Source organism: Symphalangus syndactylus, chromosome 8 (assembly GCF_028878055.3).
Source record: "Symphalangus syndactylus isolate Jambi chromosome 8, NHGRI_mSymSyn1-v2.1_pri, whole genome shotgun sequence".
Lineage (NCBI taxonomy): Eukaryota > Metazoa > Chordata > Mammalia > Primates > Hylobatidae > Symphalangus > Symphalangus syndactylus.
In genome coordinates, this window is record NC_072430.2 from 132,565,830 (window position 1) to 132,588,570 (window position 22,741).

At 39.8% G+C, this 22,741-nt stretch overlaps 1 protein-coding gene across 3 annotated transcripts in view; it reads left to right on the plus strand.

Moving 5' to 3' along the window:
- Positions 1-22,741, plus strand: part of DAW1 (dynein assembly factor with WD repeats 1) — a 55,095-nt gene that overhangs the window by 15,042 nt on the left and 17,312 nt on the right. For 2 of the 3 annotated variants that reach the window (XR_008659276.1, XM_055287871.1), the window contains exons 3-10: positions 4,475-4,619; positions 5,872-5,930; positions 8,400-8,522; positions 13,139-13,238; positions 17,952-18,059; positions 19,844-19,950; positions 21,176-21,278; positions 22,079-22,193. Coding sequence is in view for 2 of the 3 variants with exons in the window: in XM_055287871.1 (XP_055143846.1) it covers positions 4,475-4,619; positions 5,872-5,930; positions 8,400-8,522; positions 13,139-13,238; positions 17,952-18,059; positions 19,844-19,950; positions 21,176-21,278; positions 22,079-22,193 (860 nt within the window). In the remaining variant the exon portion in view is untranslated. The remainder of the gene's footprint in view (positions 1-4,474; positions 4,620-5,871; positions 5,931-8,399; positions 8,523-13,138; positions 13,239-17,951; positions 18,060-19,843; positions 19,951-21,175; positions 21,279-22,078; positions 22,194-22,741) is intronic. The other variant, XM_055287872.1, reaches the window with a different exon arrangement.

Genomic DNA, 22,741 nt, shown 5'->3' on the forward strand with positions numbered 1-22,741 from the left:
ACCGCTTGTGATGTAATAATGCCCGGAGTTCATTCTCTTTAGGAAATCTAACGCAAATAGCCGGGCGCGGTTGCTCACACTTGTAATTTCAGCACTTTAGGAGGCTGAGGCAGCAGGGTCACTTGAGGTCAGGAGTTCGAGACCAGCCTGGTCAACATGAGGAAACCCCATCTCTACTAAAAATGCAAAAATTAGCCAGGCATGGTGGTGCATGCCTGTAGTTCCAGCTATTCAGGAGGCTAAGGGAGGAGAATTGCTTGAACCCCGGAGGCAGAGGTTGCGGTGAGCTGAGACCGCGGCACTGTACTCCAACCTGGGCGACAAAGTGAGACTCTGTCTTCAAAAAAAAAAGAAAAGAAATCTCATACAAAACTCCACTTCAAGGCCAAGGCCAAGTGTGGTGGCTCACACCTGTAATCCCAGCATCTTGGGAGACCAAAGCAGGAGGATCACTTCAGGCTAGGAGTTTGAGACCAGCCCGGGCAACACAAAATAGCAAGACCCTGTCTTTGTAAACAAACAAACAAACAAAAATCCTACTTCAAGAGAGAGTCAGGTTAGTGATTATCCTGTGAGAGCCTAAGTTCAGATAAGGTGAAAATAATGTCAATGGGTGAAAAATCACGAAAGAAACAAAACAAAAATGTTGTGTTTTAGGTTTGTGGCCTGAGACTGTAAGCAAAGGAGCTTTCTTATATGGGCTGCTCTCTAGTTTTATAATGAGTCCACTTGGCATCATAGCTGATGAGAGAGGGGCTCTCTTCTTCCTGGAGTTGCCGCCACTTGCGAGGTTTGATGTTTCTGGGAGCACCTGTCTAGGGTGGGGATGGGGCATGGCTCAGAGGCTGATGGTCTATGGAGGGTCCAAGTCTTATTTCAGGTGCTTGGCACAAAGAAGGTAGTCAATAGATATATTTTTTTAATTTTTATTTATTTTTTTATTATTATACTTTAGGTTTCAGGGTACATGTGCACAATGTGCAGGTTTGTTACATATGTATCCATGTGCCATGTTGTTTTGCTGCACCCATTAACTCGTCATTTAGCATTAGGTGTATCTCCTAATGCTGTCCCTCCCCCCTCCCCCCACCCCACAACAGTCCCCAGAGTGTGATGTTCCCCTTCCTGTGTCCATGAGTTCTCATTGTTCAATTCCCACCTATGAGTGAGAACATGCGGTGTTTGGTTTTTTGTCCTTGCGATAGTTTACTGAGAATGATGTTTTCCAGTTTCATACATGTCCCTACAAAGGACATGAACTCATCATTTTTTATGGCTGCATAGTATTCCATGGTGTATATGTGCCACATTTTCTTAATCCAGTCTATCGTTGCTGGACATTTGGGTTGGTTCCAACTCTTTGCTATTGTGAATAGTGCCGCAGTAAACATACGTGTGCATGTATCTTTATAGCAGCATGATTTATAGTCCTTTGGGTATATACCCAGTAATGGGATGGCTGGGTCAAATGGTATTTCTAGTTCTAGATCCCTGAGGAATCGCCACACTGACTTCCACAATGGTTGAACTGGTTTACAGTCCCACCAACAGTGTAAAAGTGTTCCTATTTGTCCACATCCTCTCCAGCACCTGTTGTTTCCTGACTTTTTAATGATGGCCATTCTAACTGATGTGAGATGGTATCTCATTGTGGTTTTGATTTGCATTTCTCTGATGGCCAGTGATGATGAGCATTTTTTCATGTGTTTTTTGGCTGCATAAATGTCTTCTTTTGAGAAGTGTCTGTTCATGTCCTTTGCCCACTTTTTGATGGGGTTGTTTGTTTTTTTCTTGTAAATTTGTTTGAGTTCATTGTAGAGTCTGGATATTAGCCCTTTGTCAGATATTTTTTTAAAATCAAAGAATAAACAGTGGCACAGATAGTGTCATTGAATACAACAATCTTTGTTATTTTCAGGAAAGCTGAGGCCAAATATCAAACCCAACCTGTAATTTTTGCAAATGGAACATGTTATTGATTTGTGTGATTATGCTAGCATGCAGGAAGTTTCTTGGTGAGACATTCGTTTATTTAGTCAGCAATTATGTATATGTACCTTCGACACATACGTAAGAAATCTAATCTGGGTTAGATTCTATAAGAGGCTATAAAGATATTAATCATAATCCCTACACTTGATAGGCTTTTTGTCTAGTTTGAGAAACAACTTGTACAACATAGAACATCACACAAGTGGTACAGATAAGCTTCTATATGAGAGAATAACCTCTAGCTAGACATTCTGCAAAACCGCAGATTTTTATATCTAAAGAGTATGAATTATGAGGTGATTTCAAAAAGGACTTGCAGGCTGTGAATCCATGCACTCAACACTTTGAAGGTCTTCATATTAACTATAGTCACTCAATCGTGCTGTGCTTTCCTGAGGAGATATAAGGTGTAGCCACTCATAAACATGACCTTTCGGTGACATGAGAAAGTAAATAAATGTCTCAAAAAAGTGTGAATTTTATTTCTAGTTTTGTGCAAGAATCTGGAAGTATTGTGCCTGTAAAAACACTGGCACCATAGATGACATGCTGGAATTATTGCATGAAAATCCTGCAGGGTTGGAGCGTTTAGATTCTCTGGTCAATTTGGATCTTGCGAGGAAATCTATTTTTATACAAGTTGTTGAAAACTTTTCAAAGGGGCATTTTTACCCTTTTAATTGTTATGAAATTAATTATCTTTTTGACAATGGAATATCTCAGGGTTTATCCAAGTCATCATTACGGACGGTCCCCGGTTCATTTTTGTTCAAAATATTCACTCCTACTCTAATAGATTATGTTTCTTGAGAGCTGGGGCCATGTCTTTTACACGCCCAGTGCTAAAGCAATAGTACCAACTCAATAAATGTCAATTGAATGAGCGGGTTCCTAGCTCAGTGCCTTGCACAAAACTGGAGCTTAATGTTTGTTGATAAGGTGAAGAGGGGGATACTTATCAGGGGCCACTTTCATGGGAAGTGGATACTGAGACAGAGGTGGGTGAGTCAAAGGTTTATTGGGCAGTGACACTTGTGACAGTCCAGGACATGAAGCAGAAGCAAGATCAGAAGGAGGTGGGACAACAGAATCTCTGCCAATCTGGAGGATCTCAGGAGCAAAACTTGCCAGCTAGAGGAGTGCCTCACAGGGAGAAACGGCCAGGCTCTTGCTCTGCCCCTGCTCAGCTGTGGACAGAGAGCCACCAGAGAAGAGGCAGCCTTGGCCTGGAATGCCAAGGTACAGCCTGAAAGAGCTGCAGCTAGAAGCTGTCAGGCAACAAAGCTCCAACCCTGACTCTGGGCCTGAGTTCTTTCTTAAAGGTGGGGGAACCTGCATAGTGCATCTTCTAGACATGTGTGTGACATGATTTGTAAAATGGCTCTTTTTTGGATGCTTCATGGTGTATATACATTGATACCTTTTTTTGAACAAATAGTATTCTGTACCAGCAACATTTTTCAGAATTTCTATGAATTATTTGAATGCTAGAGAAAATTTGAATCTATCTGTATATTTTTCAGAGCAGTTATCTTTCAGGGAAACAATATTTTAGTCTATAATAAATATTAATATTAGTCTTATGATGCTTTAAATTTATGGTTAGGCGTTTTTCTCTTTTCTTAAAATACTTTAATCTTTCTGAACCTCAGTTTCTTCATCTCTAAAATAATTATGATAAAAGCATTACATTAGCAGATTGTTACAGGATTAAATAAGAGAACATATGTAAAGTGAAAAGTATGATGCTGGGAACATTCAATACATGTTCATTCAAAAGCAACAGGAAAGAAAGTAAAAGAGTTCATGTTCAGAACTAGTATGGACTAGGCCTTCCTAGGTGTCTTCAGTCGTTTTGTGCTGCTGTAACAAAAAAGACCTGAGACAGGGTTATTTATTTCTCATAGTTCTGACTGAGAAATCCAAGATCAAGGCCCCCACAGGTTTGGTGTCTGATGAGGGTTGCACTCTGCTTCCAGGAGGGCACCTTGATGCTGCGTCTTTACATGGCAGAGGGCAGACGGGCAAAAGGGATGAACTCCCTTTGTCAAGCCTTGTTATCAGGGCTTCTAATCCCATTCAGAAGGGCTCCAACATTGTGACTTAATTACCCATTCAGGCCGCACCTCTTAATGCTGTGACATTGGTGAACACGTTTCAATATGAATTTTAGAGTGTATGCAAACATTCAAACCACAACACTAGGTGAGAACATTAGACTCTTGGCACACCCTCCACGAAACAAGCCTCAGCTTTGGAAAAATGTGTTTTAGAAATTCCAAGCTTCTTGCTTTCCTGTCATCACCTATTTACTGATTTGTATGATCCTCCCCGCCCCACCCCCAGATATCTCTTGGGAAAGATAACGGTGTTTTTGACATTTTATAAATGTGCTTCATGAAGCAATACAATCAATTCTTCATGTAATAAAGGTATATGCAAATTTTGACATAAACGAAACTTTTTTTTGGTTGTATTTCAGTACTGATGTCAGTGCTTTAGTAGAAGAAATCCAGAAGGCAGAACCTCTACTCACAGCTTCACGAACAGAGCAAGTCAAACTTTTGATACAGAGGTTACAAGAGAAACTCGGCCAGCACAGCAATCACACATTCTATCTTTTTAAGGTAATGGATTTTAAAAAAATCAGATAGAAGAATTTCAGCGAAATGATTGCTATTTTATTAATTTTTCTTTCCCTAAAAATATTTTTTCATGAAAAATGCATGTCAGTGATTGATTGTAATGCCTCACATATGTTTGCTAAGATTGTCCCAATAATTATTTGTTAAATGAATGAGTGAAATCCAAAGCACTTATTTCTTGAGAGGTTAAATAAAGATTTCAGCTCTTCATATAATGATAAATTTAAAGGGTTATTATTATTAATATAGTTTTAAGTTATGGAATAACTAAAGCTTTTTTCTAGTTAAAGTAACATTAAGAAGTTGTGTTTTATGACAAATCAACATTTCATATTTTCTGCTTTCATGTGAACTAAACCATATTTCAGTAAATTATTTATTTGTATGACATATAATTTTAATGTGATGTAAATATGCTTTTTAAATAGTTTTTTGATGATAAATATAGCAAATATAGTCGTTTAGTACTTCAAGCAAAGCTTTTAATTTTCCTTTGTCATTATCTTAGAATTACTTCATATTACACTGCTTTTATCTTTTATGATTTAAATATAATTATGATAATAACATATAATTGTTAGTTATAGACTCACCTGGTATAAAATACCCAGGCATTCGTTTCTGGAAGAGGATGTTGTAGTCTTGTAACATTTCTTTGTCCAGTAGGTGGCACTGTTTAATTTCAAATATGAGCTGTATAACTAGCATGTCTCAATTTATTCTCCAAAGGGAACATTTTTGATAGTGAAAGTAGATGCTATTAATAGTTACATTTTGGTAACAGACATAACTGGGACTGTCCCAGCCCAGCCAATCACTCTTAATAGATTGTCCAATTTATGTATATGCATGCATTCAATAAATATTCATTAAACATTCACTGTATGTTAGATGTAGAGATTGAAAGAGAAAGAAGGCATATTCTGACACTAAAGGAGCTTCAGGACTCATAAAATCATAATACATTGTCAAATCTTTATTGAAACATATTTAGTGTATTGCCTATATACCCAGTTTATACATATATACAAAACCATATGCCATATGTAAAAGAAAATGTTACAAATTAGTGCTATCAATAAGATACCACAGAGCACTGTCTAAAGGTAAATCAGATATTGCCCATTTCTGATGTATAATTAAGACAAAATTGAATGTCTTCATTGGTTTGAACTTATAACTAACAAATTTAGTTTGGTTTGAGACTAAAAAATGGTGTTTTCTTTCACTGAAGGTTCTCAAAGCACATATATTGCCACTGACTAATGTTGCACTTAACAAATCGGGCTCATGGTAAGATTCTTTTTTTATGTCTAATTTTTAGCAATGAAACAAATTTCTGTGTTTATTTATCAAAGATTCCAGTTAGCTAAGTACATAATATATTCATTTTTCTGATTTCAGTACCCTCTTGGATACTGAGGAGAAATATAAGCCCTTTCTCCCACTCTTCTAATCTGAGTTTTCTGTCATATTGTGCTGCAGTGAATGGGAGGCACATTGGGTTCTCAGCAAATGTAGCTGCTGAAGGACTCAACTCAGGAATGAGTTGGGCAGGGTGGCCTCATGTCTAAGTTGATTGGTTGTGATCAGTCTATTCAGAGCAGACATTCTCCATCTGGGTCAGTGATTTGGGGTATGGCGAACAGCAACTTCAAGTCTGTTGAGAGCATGGCTGTGATCAGCTTGGGAGCTGACGTGCTAGGTAGGAGAGATGAAGGAGAAGTCTCCTCTTGACCTACAGACATAAAATAAACATAAAATAGACATAAAATAAGCAGTTTGCTAAGGGCTTCCATAATAAAGTAGCACAAACTGAGTGGCTTACACAACCAAAATGTATTGTGTCACAGTTGTGGAGGTTAGAGGTCAGATGTCAAGGTGTCATCAGGGTCAGTTTTTTCTGAGGCCATGGGAAAGAAGCTGTTCCACAGCTCCTGTAGCTTCTGGTGGTTTGCTGGCAATCTTTGGTGTGGAGAAGCATCACCCTGAGCTCTGTCCTCATCTTCACATGGTTTTCCCTGTGCGTGTCTGTGTCTATATGGCCCGTTCTTATAAGGATGTATTGAATTAGGGCCCATCCTACTGCGACATGATCTCATCCTAACTTAACTATTTTTTTTTTTTGAGGTGGAGTTTCACTCTTGTTGCTCAGGCTGGAGTGCAGTGGCGCAATCTCGGCTCACTGCAGCCTCCAGCTCCCTGGTTCAAGCGATTCTCCTGCCTCAGCCTCCTGAGTAGCTGGGATTACAGGTGCCCATCACCATGCCTGGCTAATTTTTTGTATTTTTAGCAGAGATGGGGTTTCTCCATGTTGGTCAGCCTGGTCTCAAACACCTGACCTCAGGTGATGTGCCCAACTTGGCCTCCGAAAGTGCTGGGATTATAGGCGTGAGCCACCACGCCCAGCCCTAACTTAATTATTAATAATTATATCCGCAATGACCTTATTTCCAAATAAATTCACATTCTAAGGTTCTGGGGGATTAGGACTTCAACATAAAAATTTTGAGGGCATATATTTCAACCCATAAAATTATCCACAGTATGTATGTGTATAGTTGCAAATGTGAGTTTGCATCTTTCCAAAAGTAGAGGAAGTCTGTGGCAGAAGATGGTAGAAGGAAAATACCTAGGAGAGAATCAAAGATACCTTGTCTTGTCAACCTGCCTGTTCAGTTGAGTTTTGCTATTAGACTTTTCTTCACATTTTCTTGTTGCCACTTGACATTCAGACAGGCTTTTCAATTTTGTAGATTGTTTTCTGTGCTGGGGAAATATATTTTTGTTATACTTTTGAAGCAATATTTTGATTTCAGAGATACTTTAGAGAGAAAGTCTCTTTCCTAATTGAATATTGAACGAATGATTAAGATGCTGCTATTTTACATTATACTCTATTCACTATTCCTGTAGGAGAATAGCTATGTTAAAGGAACCATTCATTTGTTTATTAAACAGAATATAGGCCAGGTGTGGTGGCACACGCCTGTAATCCCAGCACTTTGGGAGGCCGAGGTGGGCAGATCATCAGGTCAGGAGTTGGAGACCAGCCTGGCCAACACGGTGAAACCCTGTCTCTACTAAAAATAAAAAAAAAATTAGACAGGTGTGGTGGCATGCCTCTAATCCTAGCTACTTGGGAGGCTGAGGCGGGATAATCGCTTGAACCCCAGAGGCAGAGGTTGCAGTGAGCTGAGATGGCACCACTGTACTCCAGCCTGGGCGACAGAGCAAGACTCTGTCTTGGGGGTGGGGTGGGGGTTGGGGGGGAACAATGGAATATATCACAATTTAGACATTGTTCTCAATTTAACTTTTTGTTTTGCACAGATGATTTCCACTGTAAAAAGCATAATAGGCCAGGCGTGGTGTGTCACACCTGTAACCTCAGCGCTTTGGGAGGCTGAGGCGGGCGGGTCACCTAAGGTCAGTTGTTCAAGACCAGTCTGGCCAACATGGTGAAACCCCATCTCTACCAAAAACACACACAAAAATATAGCCAGGCGTGGTGGTAGGTGCCTGTAATCCCAGCTACTCAAAAGGCTGAGGCGGGAGAATTGCTTGAACCTGTGAGGCAGATGTTGCAGTGAGCCGAGACCACGCCATTGCACTCCAGCCTGAGTGACAGAGCGAGACTCTCTCTCAAACAAACAAACAAACAGCATAATAAATAGAGTTATTATCCTTCAGGTAAAACACGAAGTCTTTATTAACACACTGCCATTCTTCCCTGCAACGTGTTTATATTCCTTGTGTTAGCTTTATCACAGGAAGCTACGATTGGACGTGCAAGCTCTGGGAAACTGCGTCTGGAGAGGAGCTGAACACCTTGGAGGGCCACAAGAATGTGGTTTATGCCATAGCATTCAACAATCCTTACGGGTGTGTTCATCCCTTCACTTATTTGTTTATTAATTCATTTATTCATCCATCCATCTGCTTGGGGAGAAAGGGAAGAAGACAAGAGGTCTAAATTTATTGAGTGCTTGGTATGTGCTTTGGAAGCCTTTTAAATACCTCCTTCAAAGCTTAAAAGGGTCTTTGGGTTAGCTATCACTATCCTCATGTAGAATACAAGGTTTAAGGCTGGGTGCAGTGGCTCACGCCTGTAATCCCAGCACTTTGGGAGGCCGAGGCGGTGGATCACTTGAGCTCAGGAGTTTGAGACCAGCCTGGCCAACGTGGTGAAACCCCATCTCTACTAAAAATACAAAAATTAGCTGGGCTAATGTATGTAATGTATGGTGGCACATGCCTGTAGTCCCAGCTACTCAGGAGGCTGAGGCAGGGGAATCACTTGAACCCAGGAGGCAGCAGTTGCAGTGAGCTGAGATTGCACCATTGCACTCCAGTCTGGGCAACAGAGTGAGACTCTGTCTTTAAGAAAAAAAAAATAAGAATACAATGTTCAAGTATGCTTCCAAGGATCGCACGATAGTGAAGAGGAGAGCTGGAGTTCATGCTCAGGCAAGACTTGACTCTAAATCCTTGGGAGTTCCGACAGGCACTGCCCACTGATGTTCACAGCTCTGGGCTGGTGCCTCTGGGGGAATGTGACATACACACACAGCATGGTTTACTTCATTTAGAAGTTAATTTACAGTCTTGCCAGGCAGGAAAAAAATGTGTGTGGCAACATGCTAAATAACAGTACCAAGTACAACAGAAGTATTTTTAAACCAACCTCTAGATAATGGACAGGAGATTACCCAGTGTCCTCCATTCTTCCTCATGACACACTGCTGATTCCCATGGCACCCTGAACGTCTGTAGCAATGAAGATACCCACTGGAATGGGCACTCTCCTCCCACTGGTTAGGTTCTAAGCTGATCAAGAGTTAGTTGTATTTGTCAACCGATATGCTTATGTTGGTTGTACTTTCAATTGTAATTGTGTAACATAACGTGTAATTTAACTAAATATTACATAAACCAATAAAATATGAGTGTGAAAAGAAAGCTGGTCTTTTCTAGGGAAGCATAAATAAGGCAAATCTTTGAAAAATTGTTTCACAACTAAATGAAATTGTGGAAGAGATCAATGTTCAATTGGAAAGCACACTGTCAAAATCTAGAAAAATTCTGCACTCAGATTGTTCTGCACGTATGTTTAAGTTCTTTAAGTTCTCATTCCACTTGCAAGACAAGAAAACTAGATATTGTAGAGGTTTGATACGATTTCTGAAAGACAGATGGTGAACTCCACTTAGCTGACGCATAGTCAAAGAAAGACAGTGGCCTCTAGATTGGCAAATACATATATATTTATGTCTAGTGTAGTATACCTTTTTTAGACAGGCATGTATTTTTTCATGATTGCACATGCTAAATGAAGTTTTCCATAAATTAAGCTGGGTCTATAAATATGGTTCATTTACTATAGTGTTATGATGACTAGAACAAAAACAGTAAATGATTTAACAATTAAGACGAGAAAGTGATCACTGTGATTTCTCCTGGTGAAAGTCACAGTGTGGCTTTAGTGATGGTGTGAGCCGAAAGCAGATGCCAGAAGAATGGAGGGTGGTGAGCAGTGGAAAGAACACAGGGGGCAAAGAGACCTCAGCAGCTCAGTGTCTCCAGGAGGGGATTCATCAGGCACACTCAGTGGCCACTCTCTGTGTTGACTCAGTGGCCAGTCTCTGCAGCGACTCAGTGGCCAGTCTCTGAAGTGAGCATTTCATGTTGAGAAACAGAAGTATGTGAGGTCAGAGCATTCAGTGGAGTTTAAACTCTGTCTTATAGGACTGAGTTGCCATCAAGGGCTTGGGAACAAAAAGTGGAACAATGGAAGTGATGTTTTAAATAGAAGGATAGCTCTGGCAGAGATAAGAGGTCAGAAGGTTTGGATGTGAGAAGAAACAAGACACAAGGAGGTCATTTAGGATGCGGATATGACAATACACTCATGATACCATAATACACTCATGATACCATAATACACTCATTGCCTGGGTAGGGGCAGGAAGAATAGAGGAATTTCATAAAAATTTGATACACTTAGAATAGACATTTTATACTATAGTTAAAAAACTTGATATCCAGGTTGCCAATATAATATCTTTGAAAAATGTAATACCCTTTCGAAACATGCTAATTGTGATGGCACCAACTTAAATTGGTACATTAAAACGATTAAACGTTCCAATTAAGTTTTAGAAAATTTAACTTTGATCTATGCATTTTTATATGCCAGAGAATGACAGTTTTTATAATACCTTATTATACCAGCTTATGAAAAGATAAAGATTTTATTGAAATTATAAATGACACTATTTTACATCTGGTATAATTCCTACTTTCATTGCAATGCTATTTAAAGGATATTCTCTATAACATAATGCCATATCCTTTAATAGTCTACTTAACAAACATGATGTGTTTGGGTGTCTATCTGAGAATGAAGTTTGCTCTTGTTGGGGAGGTGAGGGATACTTTTTGACTCTTCAACTGAATTCTACCAAGAGCCCCTGATGAAAAACCCACTTGTCCAATCAGTTATCATCGCCTGATGATTTATGTATGCGTGAATGCAGTGTTTCCCATTGCACTTTGGGGTCATTGGGGTTTCAGTAGCATAAATTCAACACAGTCACCAAAGAATAAGAGGGAGTGTGTGTGTGTGTGTGTGTGTGTGTGTGTGTGTGTGTGTGTATGAGAGAAAGAGAGAAAAGAAAAACTTCAACCAATTTACTGTTTATCTGCTTTATACCTTAGGGCAGGAGTAAGCTTTGATTCAATAAAGTAATTCTCAAACACATTGACATGAGAGATATCTTCTATAATGTGGTGTCATGTGGATATAGAGAACAGTTTGTGATAGAATAGGTATTAGTCAAGAAAAAACAGCAACTCCAGACTCATATATTTGAGGGTCAGGAAGGATGGAAAAATGAATTGAGGGAATTGATAAAGAATGTACATAGTGAGACCTCATCTCTACACACACACACACAAAAATTAGCCAAGCATGGTGACATGTGCCTGTAGTCCCAGCTACTCGGGAGGCTGCGGTGGGAGGATTGCTTCAGCTTTGGAGGTTGAGGTTGCAGTGAGCTGAGATCGCACCACTGAATTCCAGCCTGGGTGACAGAATAAAATTCTGTCTCAAAGGAAAAAAAAAAAAAAAGCACAGGGCTTTGAGCTTATCTTGAGCACATATTGGAAGACATCAGCAGCTGAAGTAAAATGCCCTGGGCTGGAAGCCAGAGGAGAAAGTCAGGTCAGATACTCTGTTAGCAAGCTTTGGGTGGGTGAGTGTTTGCCAGTACAAGCTGCCCTTGGAGCATTGACAAAGAGGGTGCCACTTTGCTTTAGTCTGAGAGATCACGTAGACACTATAGAAATATGGGTGTCCTGGGACAAGGGGGAGAATCAAGGCATCAGTGTTAGTCTGGATAAATATACATTTCTAGTCTGCTTTAGGATATATGTGTTGGGTCGTGAGATCTCTTACACTTTGGGAAAATGAGCTTGTACCGTAAATGATAATCCAATTGGGTGAACATCTTGAAGAGCTGGTATAAAAGACAGATGTAAGCCAGGGTTAAAAGAAAAGTTTTAGTTCCAAGATCAAAGGCCAAACAGGGTAATCTACTCTTGCTTGTTAGATGTTGATGATAGCCCTGCCCCCCCAGTCAATATGAGAAGCCTCTTAGTTGAAAGTGACTGAAGTCTTTGTATTTCCTTTCTAAGCCCTTACAACTGGAATAATATAGGCATTTCCTTTTTTTTTTTTTTTTTTTTTGAGACGGAGTCTCGCTCTGTCGCCCAGGCTGGAGGGCAGTGGCGCAATCTCGGCTCACGGCAAGCTCTGCCTCCCGGGTTCACGCCATTCTCCTGCCTCAGCCTCTCCGAGTAGCTGGGACTACAGGTGCCCGCCACCACGCCCGGCTAATTTTTTGTATTTTTAGTAGAGACGGGATTTCACCGTGGTCTCGATCTCCTAACCTCGTGATCCGCCCGCCTCGGCCTCCCAAAGTGCTGGGATTACAAGTGTGAGCCACCGCGCCTGGCCAGCATTTCCTTAAGAGGACAAGCACTGTCTAAATTCTCAAAACCTTATTAACTGTATTTTTAATGGGATTTATCGTTTTTCATTTTTCTTTTACATTCAGTGTTATTCTTTTCCATATACTTATTAACAGAATTTTTCTATGTTTACACAGTTCATACTATACATTATTTATTTTAATTTGTAAGTAATTTTCTAAACTAAACCTTTTGCTACATTCATTAAACTCATTTTAAAAATTGTTATAATCCCAAACAAATATACCTATAACTTTAATATAAAACCTTTAAAATTAGATGTGTAAATTGATACCACTCAAAAATTAGATTTTTATTTTATTATCCACTGAAACAAATTTAAGATTGCTTATAGCTTTAGAAGTGAAGTAAATTTTTTACTCATGTATTAATATCTCTTATCTTATTTCGGTTTATTTTATAATGTGTCTTTTTTTTTAATAATCCACATTTCTTTTAAATCTTAGTGACAAAATCGCCACTGGGTCCTTTGATAAAACTTGTAAACTCTGGAGTGTAGAAACAGGAAAATGTTACCATACCTTCAGGGGTCATACAGCAGAAATAGTGAGTATATTTAACAATTTATTTATTTTTTTATTTTATATATATATATATTTTTCCTTTGAGACGGAGTCTCGCTCTGTCACCCAGGCTGGAGTGCAGTGGTGCAATCTCGGCTCACTGCAAGCTCTGCCTCCTGGGTTCACGCTATTCTCCTGCCTCAGCCTCCCAAGTAGCTGGGACTACAGGCACCCACCACGACGCCCAGCTAATTTTTTGTATTTTTAGTACAGACGGGGTTTCACCCTATTATCCAGGATGGTCTCGATCTCTTGACCTCATGATCTGCCGGCCTTGGCCTCCCAAAGTGCTGGGATTACAGGCGGGAGCCACAGCGCCTGGCCTTATTATTATATTTTATGTTGCTATTTCTTTTTAGGATTCTATTATAAAAGTAATGGGGCTACTTTTATAATTAATTTTCAAATTCTACCCCATGCTTTTAGTCTGCCTATATTTATGTGGTGGTATCGATACAATTTAAAAATTACTCTAGTTAATATCTTGCAGATTCTATAAAGAATTGTACCCTGCATTGACTAAGTAGACACGTAATATGATAAATTTATAAATATAATAAGCAATCTTACTTTTTCTTTTTCATTGACTTTTCTTTAAAGTACTGACCCAATGAGGGTCAATTAAGTTATAAGAACAGTTTTTAAAATAATTTTTAAACTACTATGTGGAATAGTTAAATATTTAGGCCGATTGTTCTCTGTATATCATTAGAGCTCAAATTTGCCTAAATAGTCTGATACTCGAAACAGCTTTCACTATCGGGAAGCCCTTTTCCTTGACCAGTTCTGAGATGTATCTGATAACAATTAGTGCAATAATTGGCATTCCATAAGAACAGATGACAGTGCTGAAAAATAAACAGGCTGCTGCTCCTAATGATTAGTAATACCTTAAATGGTTTTAATCAAATATTTAAATAAGGAAAAATTGATCTGATTTTAACAAATCCCCAAGTTATGTTTTGGCCTGTTAATGGGGATCACCCCTTTCCCTCCATTTCTGGCCTTCATTAGGTAGAATGTTTCTTTAGATATTTAACTCACTTCCCTTGTTATACTTTGAAGTTACTCTTAAGTGGATAATACCAAAAGAGAATCCACAAATAGAAGGTACTCAGTTTACCAATGCAGTAGTAGTATAAAAATAATAGAGACTTTTAAGGGTCAAAGAGAGAAAAGGCTAAAGCAGGAAACAAAATATAACCACCTCTCCCATAATTTTCAGTGGGGAAATATAGCTCAGTACTTTTTGAATTGAACAGAGACATAAAAAGAATGTGCTAATAACTATTATTAGATGAAGAGGGAAATCGATAACAAAGAGTCGTGGGTCTTTTAACCTCAATATTCACTGGAAAAAAAAGATACCTGCTGTGAACCAGAAAAAGCAAACAAGAACATACAGGAGTGGAGGGAGGAAAAGCAAGCCACAGTGGCGACAGCTTTTGTGAATAGTTGGTGACAGCCAATCTGCCAGCAGTGTTCAAGTGCTAGCACCCACACCCACCCCTGGAACTTAGGAACAAGATACCTAGGACAGACTGTGGAATGCTTGGAATTATATCTTGAGGGTAAGGAAAGTACCTGGAGATGGGAAAGGGTCCTGTATCCTGCTTATTTATGTGCACCTTAAAACAAGAACAAAAACAAGCTGCTTGTTTTAGAAGTAAAATTTACTTACACTCATCCTAAAAATTCATGGTATATTCATCCATAAAGAACTCATGCTATGTTGAAGGTACTTTGCTAGTGACTGGGAATACTGCAGTGAAACATAACTGACCCTTTGACAGCACTTGCTGTTTGAGAGGCACTGTCATAAGCCCCTTTACATAGACAGGTATTAGCTTAGTTGTGCCTCATAGCAACCTTAAGAGGAAGGTATTTCCCCATTTTACAGAGTAGGGTACCGAGGCATTGAAAGCTTCAGTAACTTGCCCAAAGTCAAAGAAAAACATAATGTGTGTCCTTAAAGTGTGACCATTTTTCCACCCTCCTTTAGATTTTGGGTAATATTTTCTTTAGATATAATTCCTAGGGAGACATTCATCTTTTTCACAGTCAACAACGTCCATCCCATAAATATTTATTAAATATTGACCATGTGTGCAGGCCTGGCCTACATGCTTAGGGTACCTGAGAGAATCAGACACAATTCTAACAATTTAATAGAAGGAGTAAAAGCATCAATGGATAAGTTGAAAGATGTAAGTGTCAGAAGTGGATGGGGATTTCAGTGTGGACACAGAGGGAGCAGTGTGGCCTCCTGAGCCAAGGAAAGGTGTTCAGGAAACACTTCCCAGAGGGGTGGCATGTGCATTCCAGGCAGAGCGAGCAGCCCTGGAAAATGCCCAAAAGAGGTGTGCAACAGTGATGTGTTCCTGAAACTCAGGTGGCTCTGTGTGATCAGAGCAGAACTTCCTGACCCTCCATGTGGTGGCATGTGCAGAATATGTGAATGTGGATTTGCAGCACACTGAAGGGAGCTGCCTGCTGTGCATGGCCAGAGGTGATGGGCAAGGATCCCTGCTGCTGCCCAGCTGCCTGGGTTAAAAGTGTCCATGCCTTGGTACACTTATAGCCCATTCAAATTCAGATCACAGGGTGTGAGCAATTAAAGTAGGAGAGGCAGGCAAGGGCCATAGTATGCAGGAGGTTATAATACTATGCTAAGGAATTGGATTTTATTTTGTAGGTAATGCCATACTGTTGAGATTTTTTGGCTAGGAGATGGTACGATCAGCTGTGCTCTTTGGAAAGATTATTTTTGTGGCACTGTGAAAAAGAAATGGGAGGGTGGTAAAATCAGAGTTATCGGCCAGTTGGGGATCTTGCTGAAATCCAGGTGAAAAATGATGAAGGCCTGTTGTAAAGATAGATGAAGAGAATGTGAGTAGAAGTTTGTTACTAAGTAGTTATGAGGCATAAAAGAAAAGGGGAACCCAGGATGGATTCCCTGATTTTGTGCTTGCATGATGAGCAGTGCCATTCACCAATTCTGTGCATAAAAGAGGAGGAACAGGTTTGCATCGATATGACTTTTGTGTCTTAGATTGATATAAGCTGCCTGTATGATAGCCAGACAGAGGCATCCATTTAGCAGTTGGCTCTTTGGGGCTGGAACTGAGCAGTGAGGTCTGGGAAAAAGACTTGGATGCATGAGTCACTGGCATCTGGGTGGCAGTAGAAACCAATGAGCAATTGAAATTGCCCAGAGGAAAAGGTAGAGTATGGAGAGGGACTGACAGAATCTTGGGAAGATGGAGAAGAGAGAACTTCAAATGATACAAAAAAGAAGAAAGAGATGGAAACTAGAAAACAAAGGAGCCAGTGCTGCAGATGTCAGGGAGGTTAAGCGGGATGACCGGCCAAACCTGCATTGGACATTTAGCCAGAGTGGTTTCAGAAGAGTTGAAGAGTGAGCAGAAGATGGACAAAAATGATGGTAGACTGTTTCCCAAGAAATTTGGTTGTAAAGGAGGAAGAAGAGTAGTTAAGAGGGGTACATAAAATCAAGGGAGGATTTACTCAAACATATTTACAGGCCACTGAAAAGGATCTAGTCTAGAGGGAAGGAAAAGCTAGTGGGTGCATCTCCCTTAGGTGTGCAGGGAACAGGGTCTTAGAATGGGTGGAAGGATCCCTCTGCATCTGAGACTGAAGGGAAGCAAAGTAAGATCGAAGTGGAGAAGTTCCTACCTGACAGGAGAGTTTTCTCAGGGAAGTGGTAGGAGGCCATGTTGTCTGTTGAGGAGGGGTGAGGATGGAAGTAGAGGCAAGAATGGGGAATGGGAGAATGTATGGAGCCAGAGGCATTTTAAACAAAGTAGGGAATGGTGCTGAGGATTCTATTGAGGACAGAGGCATGAATGAGCAATACCAGTAACTTTCTGTGCAGTTCTCTTAAGCTACCTTGGCTGGGTGATGAGGCAGGGAGGTGAATGACTGGATAAAATCCTTGCCTGATAAAAGTTAATGTTAGGAGTTTGTATGAAAGGTGCATCAGATAGATAGGGACTAAGAGCGTCGAGGATACTGGCAGGAGTGATGCTTCCAGGGTGTCAGTTGAATGGGGAGGATGGAGCAGGAGAAAAGGCAGATGTCTCAATAAGATAAAAGATCTGGGGGAGCGGGGGGAAGGGAAATTGTGACCCTGGATTGGTGAATTGGTGCTGAGTCTTCTAGAGAAGATAATACCAAGGTCCATGGTGTGGCCATGGGAGAGACTAGTGAAGAGGTCTGGGGCATGGGTCTGGGGGAACTGGATGGATTGCCCACGTGAAGGCCACCTAAGACTTGGCATTGAGACTACAAGCCAGTAGTCTCTTGATGAGTGAGGGCCCATGATTGGAAGGACTGTGATGACAGCAGCAAGGAGAAGGAAAGCCAGATAGCACAGATCTTAAAGGAGGTGGGCTTCACTTTTGTTCTTGTTCTTCTGTGGTCTGGAAGTGGCAAAGGGAGCTAGTGCCTATCCAAGCCTGAGTTGGGTGCTGTGGGTGAACAAGCAGCCTCTTTTCAAGAGGAGGACTCTGAAGGACTCAACCTGGGGATAGCAGGTCACACATAACCTGATGTTTTGTACAAAGAATTAGACTGAATCTGCTAAGGTGATTGTGTCTGGAAGATTTTCTGTGTATAATTAACACTTTGAAACTCTATCTTCCTAAAATTTCTCCCATTTCATGTAATTTAGGTGTGTTTATCATTTAACCCTCAAAGCACGTTGGTGGCGACTGGAAGTATGGACACAACAGCCAAATTGTGGGACATTCAGAATGGCGAGGAGGTTTGCACCTTAAGAGTATGTCAATAATGTTAATAAGCCTGTTATTTGTGTTCCTTCTTATTTGTGTTTTTGCTGCAAAATGAGCTCTAAGTTGGATGTTGTTGAGTTGCTGGTTTTCAAACTGTAGAGGTGAAAGAGTGTTCCTACTGGTTTCCTGGCTCTTCCAAAAGACTTGGGTAGAGGTGCTGGGGAAGTCCAAGGAGCTTTTTATTTTAACTAACTTTAGTCTGCAAAACATATAAACTATAGCTTAGAACCCATCACCATCTCTCTGGCTAAAAGGAAAGCAGGTGGAGGCTGGTACTTTTGGAAGAGGCAGAACTGGAGAACCATGCCAAGAGAATCCTTAAAGCAATGACTGTGAGCACACTCTCCTCTGCCCACTGGTCTTTCAAGCATCCTGTGTCACAAAGTCTGAAATGACAGAGGGGCAAGTGACCAGAAGGGAAAAGGCCAAAGGGCTCTGCCCACAGAGTGAGTGCTGGTGGGGCGTGCTCTTGTGTGTCACCACCATGCGCCCAGCACCTCCCCGCCACCTGCCACTCTCCCCTTCCTCCCACCCTCCCCTTCCTCCCACCCCAGCCCGAGTCACCGCAGCAACAAAACTAGACTGACATTATGTTGTAATCAGCAGGAACAGCTGGATGGGAAATTCAGTATCCTTGTCCTTTCAAAATTATAAATACGTTTTTAAAAACATGATTTGTGTTCTCAGAAAGCTTTTTCTAAGAAAGTTAAAACATGGACTGAGAAGGAAAAAAGATCACCATTTTAAAATAAAAGTAATGGCTTTTCTTTCTTAAATCTGAGTATCTAGCATTATTAGTGTAAGTATACTCTTTCTGTTCTCAGTTCTTTTTTTTTTTTTTTTTTAAATCATTACTATCTCTTCTTTCAGGCAAATGTGCAGGGAAAGGCCCCCATTAATGCTGCACTTTCAACTAAAATGACTCCTTTTACAGAAGTGCCTAAGAGCACTCGATGGGAGGAGTCCTGCTTGGCGCACCTGTCTGCGCCAGAGAGTGCATTTGTTTTGCGTACTTAGAATTCGAATATTCAACTACATTTCATTTTGTCCTTTGAAATCAATCAGAAAAATCAAGTTATAATTCAACTTTTCTAATTTGTTATATTATTTAAAAATATACTTATGTTAATTTACTAAAATAATGAGGGAATCAAGGGATATATGTACTCCAACCAGGATCCCCTTATCAGAGTTCCAGAATCTGTTGTGGAGAGTGGTTTCTTCCCATTGTCTCACAGTTCAATTCACTAACACTAGACGGTAACCAGCTGAAAGTCAGGCCAAAGGCAGGAATTTGTCAATGGATTTCATGTCAAGTTATCCTAATAATTTCCTTTTTAAAAGTAATTAGTTTTATTTCATACACTGTTTACTTTTGCACACCATGTGTTATTAGCCCATGGAGTCCCCTGCTCTGTAGTGTTTCCAAGACAATGTAAAGGACGTCTTCTAGTTTCCCCAAATACAACCTCTTTCTTTTGGTTTTAATCAACATTATTAAGTTAAATGAACTAGCTGTAAGTCACTAATTTTTAGTAAACTCACAGAATTGTGCAGCCATTACCAAAACCTAGTTTTCAAACCTTTCCATCACCCCAAAAAGAACCCTTTACCCATGTGCAGACACTCCCCATCCTCACCCCAGCCAACCACTGACCTCCTTTCCTAGAGCTCGGCCTTCTCCAGCCTTTCCTTTTAGACTATGATATTGTACACTTGCAGAAATTGTTTTATCTGCAGGTATACTTGACAGTATCTGCTCTTTTTCTAGGGACATTCTGCTGAAATCATCTCCTTGTCATTTAACACCTCAGGAGACAGAATCATCACGGGGTCTTTTGATCATACAGTTGTAGTGTGGGACGCTGATACTGGAAGGTAATTCTTAGTTCTTAAGAATTGTTTTAACCTGGATCAGGAGGTTCAGAAAACCCTCTGTTATTTTTTAGTTTAAGCTACTATCTATTAACTCTGCTTTGGATTCCATGAAAATAGGGCATATTGAAAATTTAAATTAGTTCATTCTTTAATGATATTTCTGATTCACAAAATGTGTGCATTCTTTGAATTCTGAGCAAGTAATGACAAACAGCAACATAAAAGGAGAATGTTAGCAATAGTCTGGTTATATAGCTATTATTTATTCCATGGATAATCAAATTTCAATGGCTTGTCATTATGTTAGGCATGAATATCATGTATACATAAAAACTCTTAGTTAATTTCCCAAATTAATTTAGTCCAAGAACTTCAATTTCCTTCCTAATGATTTTTGGTCCTAGTTGCTAGGAAGTTAACTAAATTAGCATATTTGTGTTGGAAAACTCTACTCTTGGATTTGTCTGTGATTTAATAGAGGGGCTAATTATCAGGGGTGCTGACCAAGATGTATGCAACAAGAAATGACAGAGAAAGAAGGACCTTTCAGTTACTTAATGTGTAGTTTCTGAACAACCAGGGGTGCACTCATCTGGTGTAAGAATACTTCTTACGGCCTTTACTATTTGTTACCCATTTCTTTTTGAAATGTTGCCTTAGGTAGTATTATTTTGATAGTTTAAAATCTAAGTACATTTTTGTTGAAATGAAATTATTTATTTATTTATTTATTTATTTATTTATTTATTTAGTTTTTGAGATGGAGTCTCGCTCTGGCACCCAGGCTGGAGTGCAGTGGCACGATCTTGGCTCACTGCAAACTCCGCCTCCCAGGTTCACGCCATTCTCTTGCCTCAGCCTCCCGAGTAGCAGGGACTACAGGCACCTGCCACCATGCCTGGCTAATTTTTTGTATTTTTAGTAGAGACGGGGTTTCACTGTGTTAGCCAGGATGGTCTCGATCTCCTGATCTCATGGATCCACCCACCTCAGCCTCCCAGAGTGCTGGGGTTACAAGCGTGAGCCACCACGCCTGGCTGAAATGAAATTATTAGTAGCTTCTTTTTGAGCAATAGTAGAGCCATATTTGTTTTGTCATCAAATATATTATTTTGTAAAAACCAAAATTTAGATTAGCTTACACAGATGGGCTTGGCCTCATTATTCATCTGCATATACTGAAGTAAGATATCTTTCACTAGTTTTAATTATTTTTGTGTTGTAGGAAGGTACATATCTTAATTGGTCATTGTGCTGAGATTAGTGGTGCCTTATTCAGTTGGGATTCCTCTCTAATATTAACTGGCTCTATGGACAAAACCTGCATGGTGAGCTAAATAAATAAATATCTTTGCTTTATATTGTGTCTATACTCTTTACTGTGTCAGATATCCATTGTAATGTTAACAAATTTCAAAGGTGATATAAAATTAAGATATTAATTTACAAATAATAATTGGTAATTTTTAAAATTTCAAGTTTTGGATTTTCCAAATTTGAAGGAATTGTGATGTAGTAAAGCAATTTGAATTGCTTCAAGTATATTAAATATCTTATGTGAGAAGGCATTTTATTTTTATTTAATATCCCACTGTTCATTTATAGAACTTCAATCAGTAGAGTGACCCTCAAGGAGCTTCAAACACAGTGTTTCCTTGTCCCTAAGTTTCTGTACTTAAAAAATGGTTACTAAGAGATTATACTATGGAATTATCATTTGTTTATGTAACAAATATAATCTTATAATGTACTTTCCATTTTCTGACACTGTAGTTTTATATCAACCTCCTAATCATTTGATGTCCTTCCTATAAAAAGAGCAAAACTCTTCACCAACCAGTAAAGCATACACGTTGAGATATTTTTTCTTTCTTTAATGCAGTGGCATATTCTAAATGTCTGACTTTGGTTTTCTCTGTGACTAGAGTGTGAGTTGCTTGATGGTTGGCCGTGGTCTCTGGTCATGAATCAAAGTAAATCTAACTGAACATGCAAGAATTACACAAGTGATTTTTGTACAGTTATTTATCCAGCCATAGCATGTCATGAAGACCACTGGCCATCTTCACACTTTAGACAGAAAGTCATATAGTCTTTTCTTTTTGTTTTTTGTTTCTTTTAATCGTAGCTGTGGGATGCTACAAATGGAAAATGTGTGGCAACCTTAACAGGCCATGATGATGAAATACTAGACAGCTGCTTTGATTACACTGGAAAGCTTATTGCAACTGCTTCAGCTGATGGTAGGTGATCTGTTCATTCTTTTAATTTTTGGAGAGATTTATGCTTTGCTTGATAACCATGCATGATTCTACACTATGGGTCATTTCTTTGATGACCAGCTATGATAAAAACCATGTCTCATCTCTATGGTGACCATGTATGGCACAATAGTATGTCTGTATCATATAGCTGATAACCACATGTAATGTTATACAATGTCTGTGTCACCTCCTAGATAACGAGGTATATGAGGTCTTTGTCATCTTCTTAATATCTGTATATGATGCTATATTCTGGGTCATCTCCCTTATTATTATTATTATTTTGAGACGGTGTCTCACTCTGTTGCCCAGGCTGGAGTGCAGTGGTGCAATCTCGGCTCAACGCAACCTCTGCCTCCCAGGCTCAAGCAATTTTCCTGCCTCAGCCTCCCGAGTAGCTGGGAATACAGGCATGCACCACCATGCCTGGCTAATTTTTGTATTTTTAGTAGAGACGGGGTTTCTCCATGTTGGCCAGGCTTGTCTTGAACTCCTAACCTCAGGTGATCCACCTGCCTTGGCCTCCC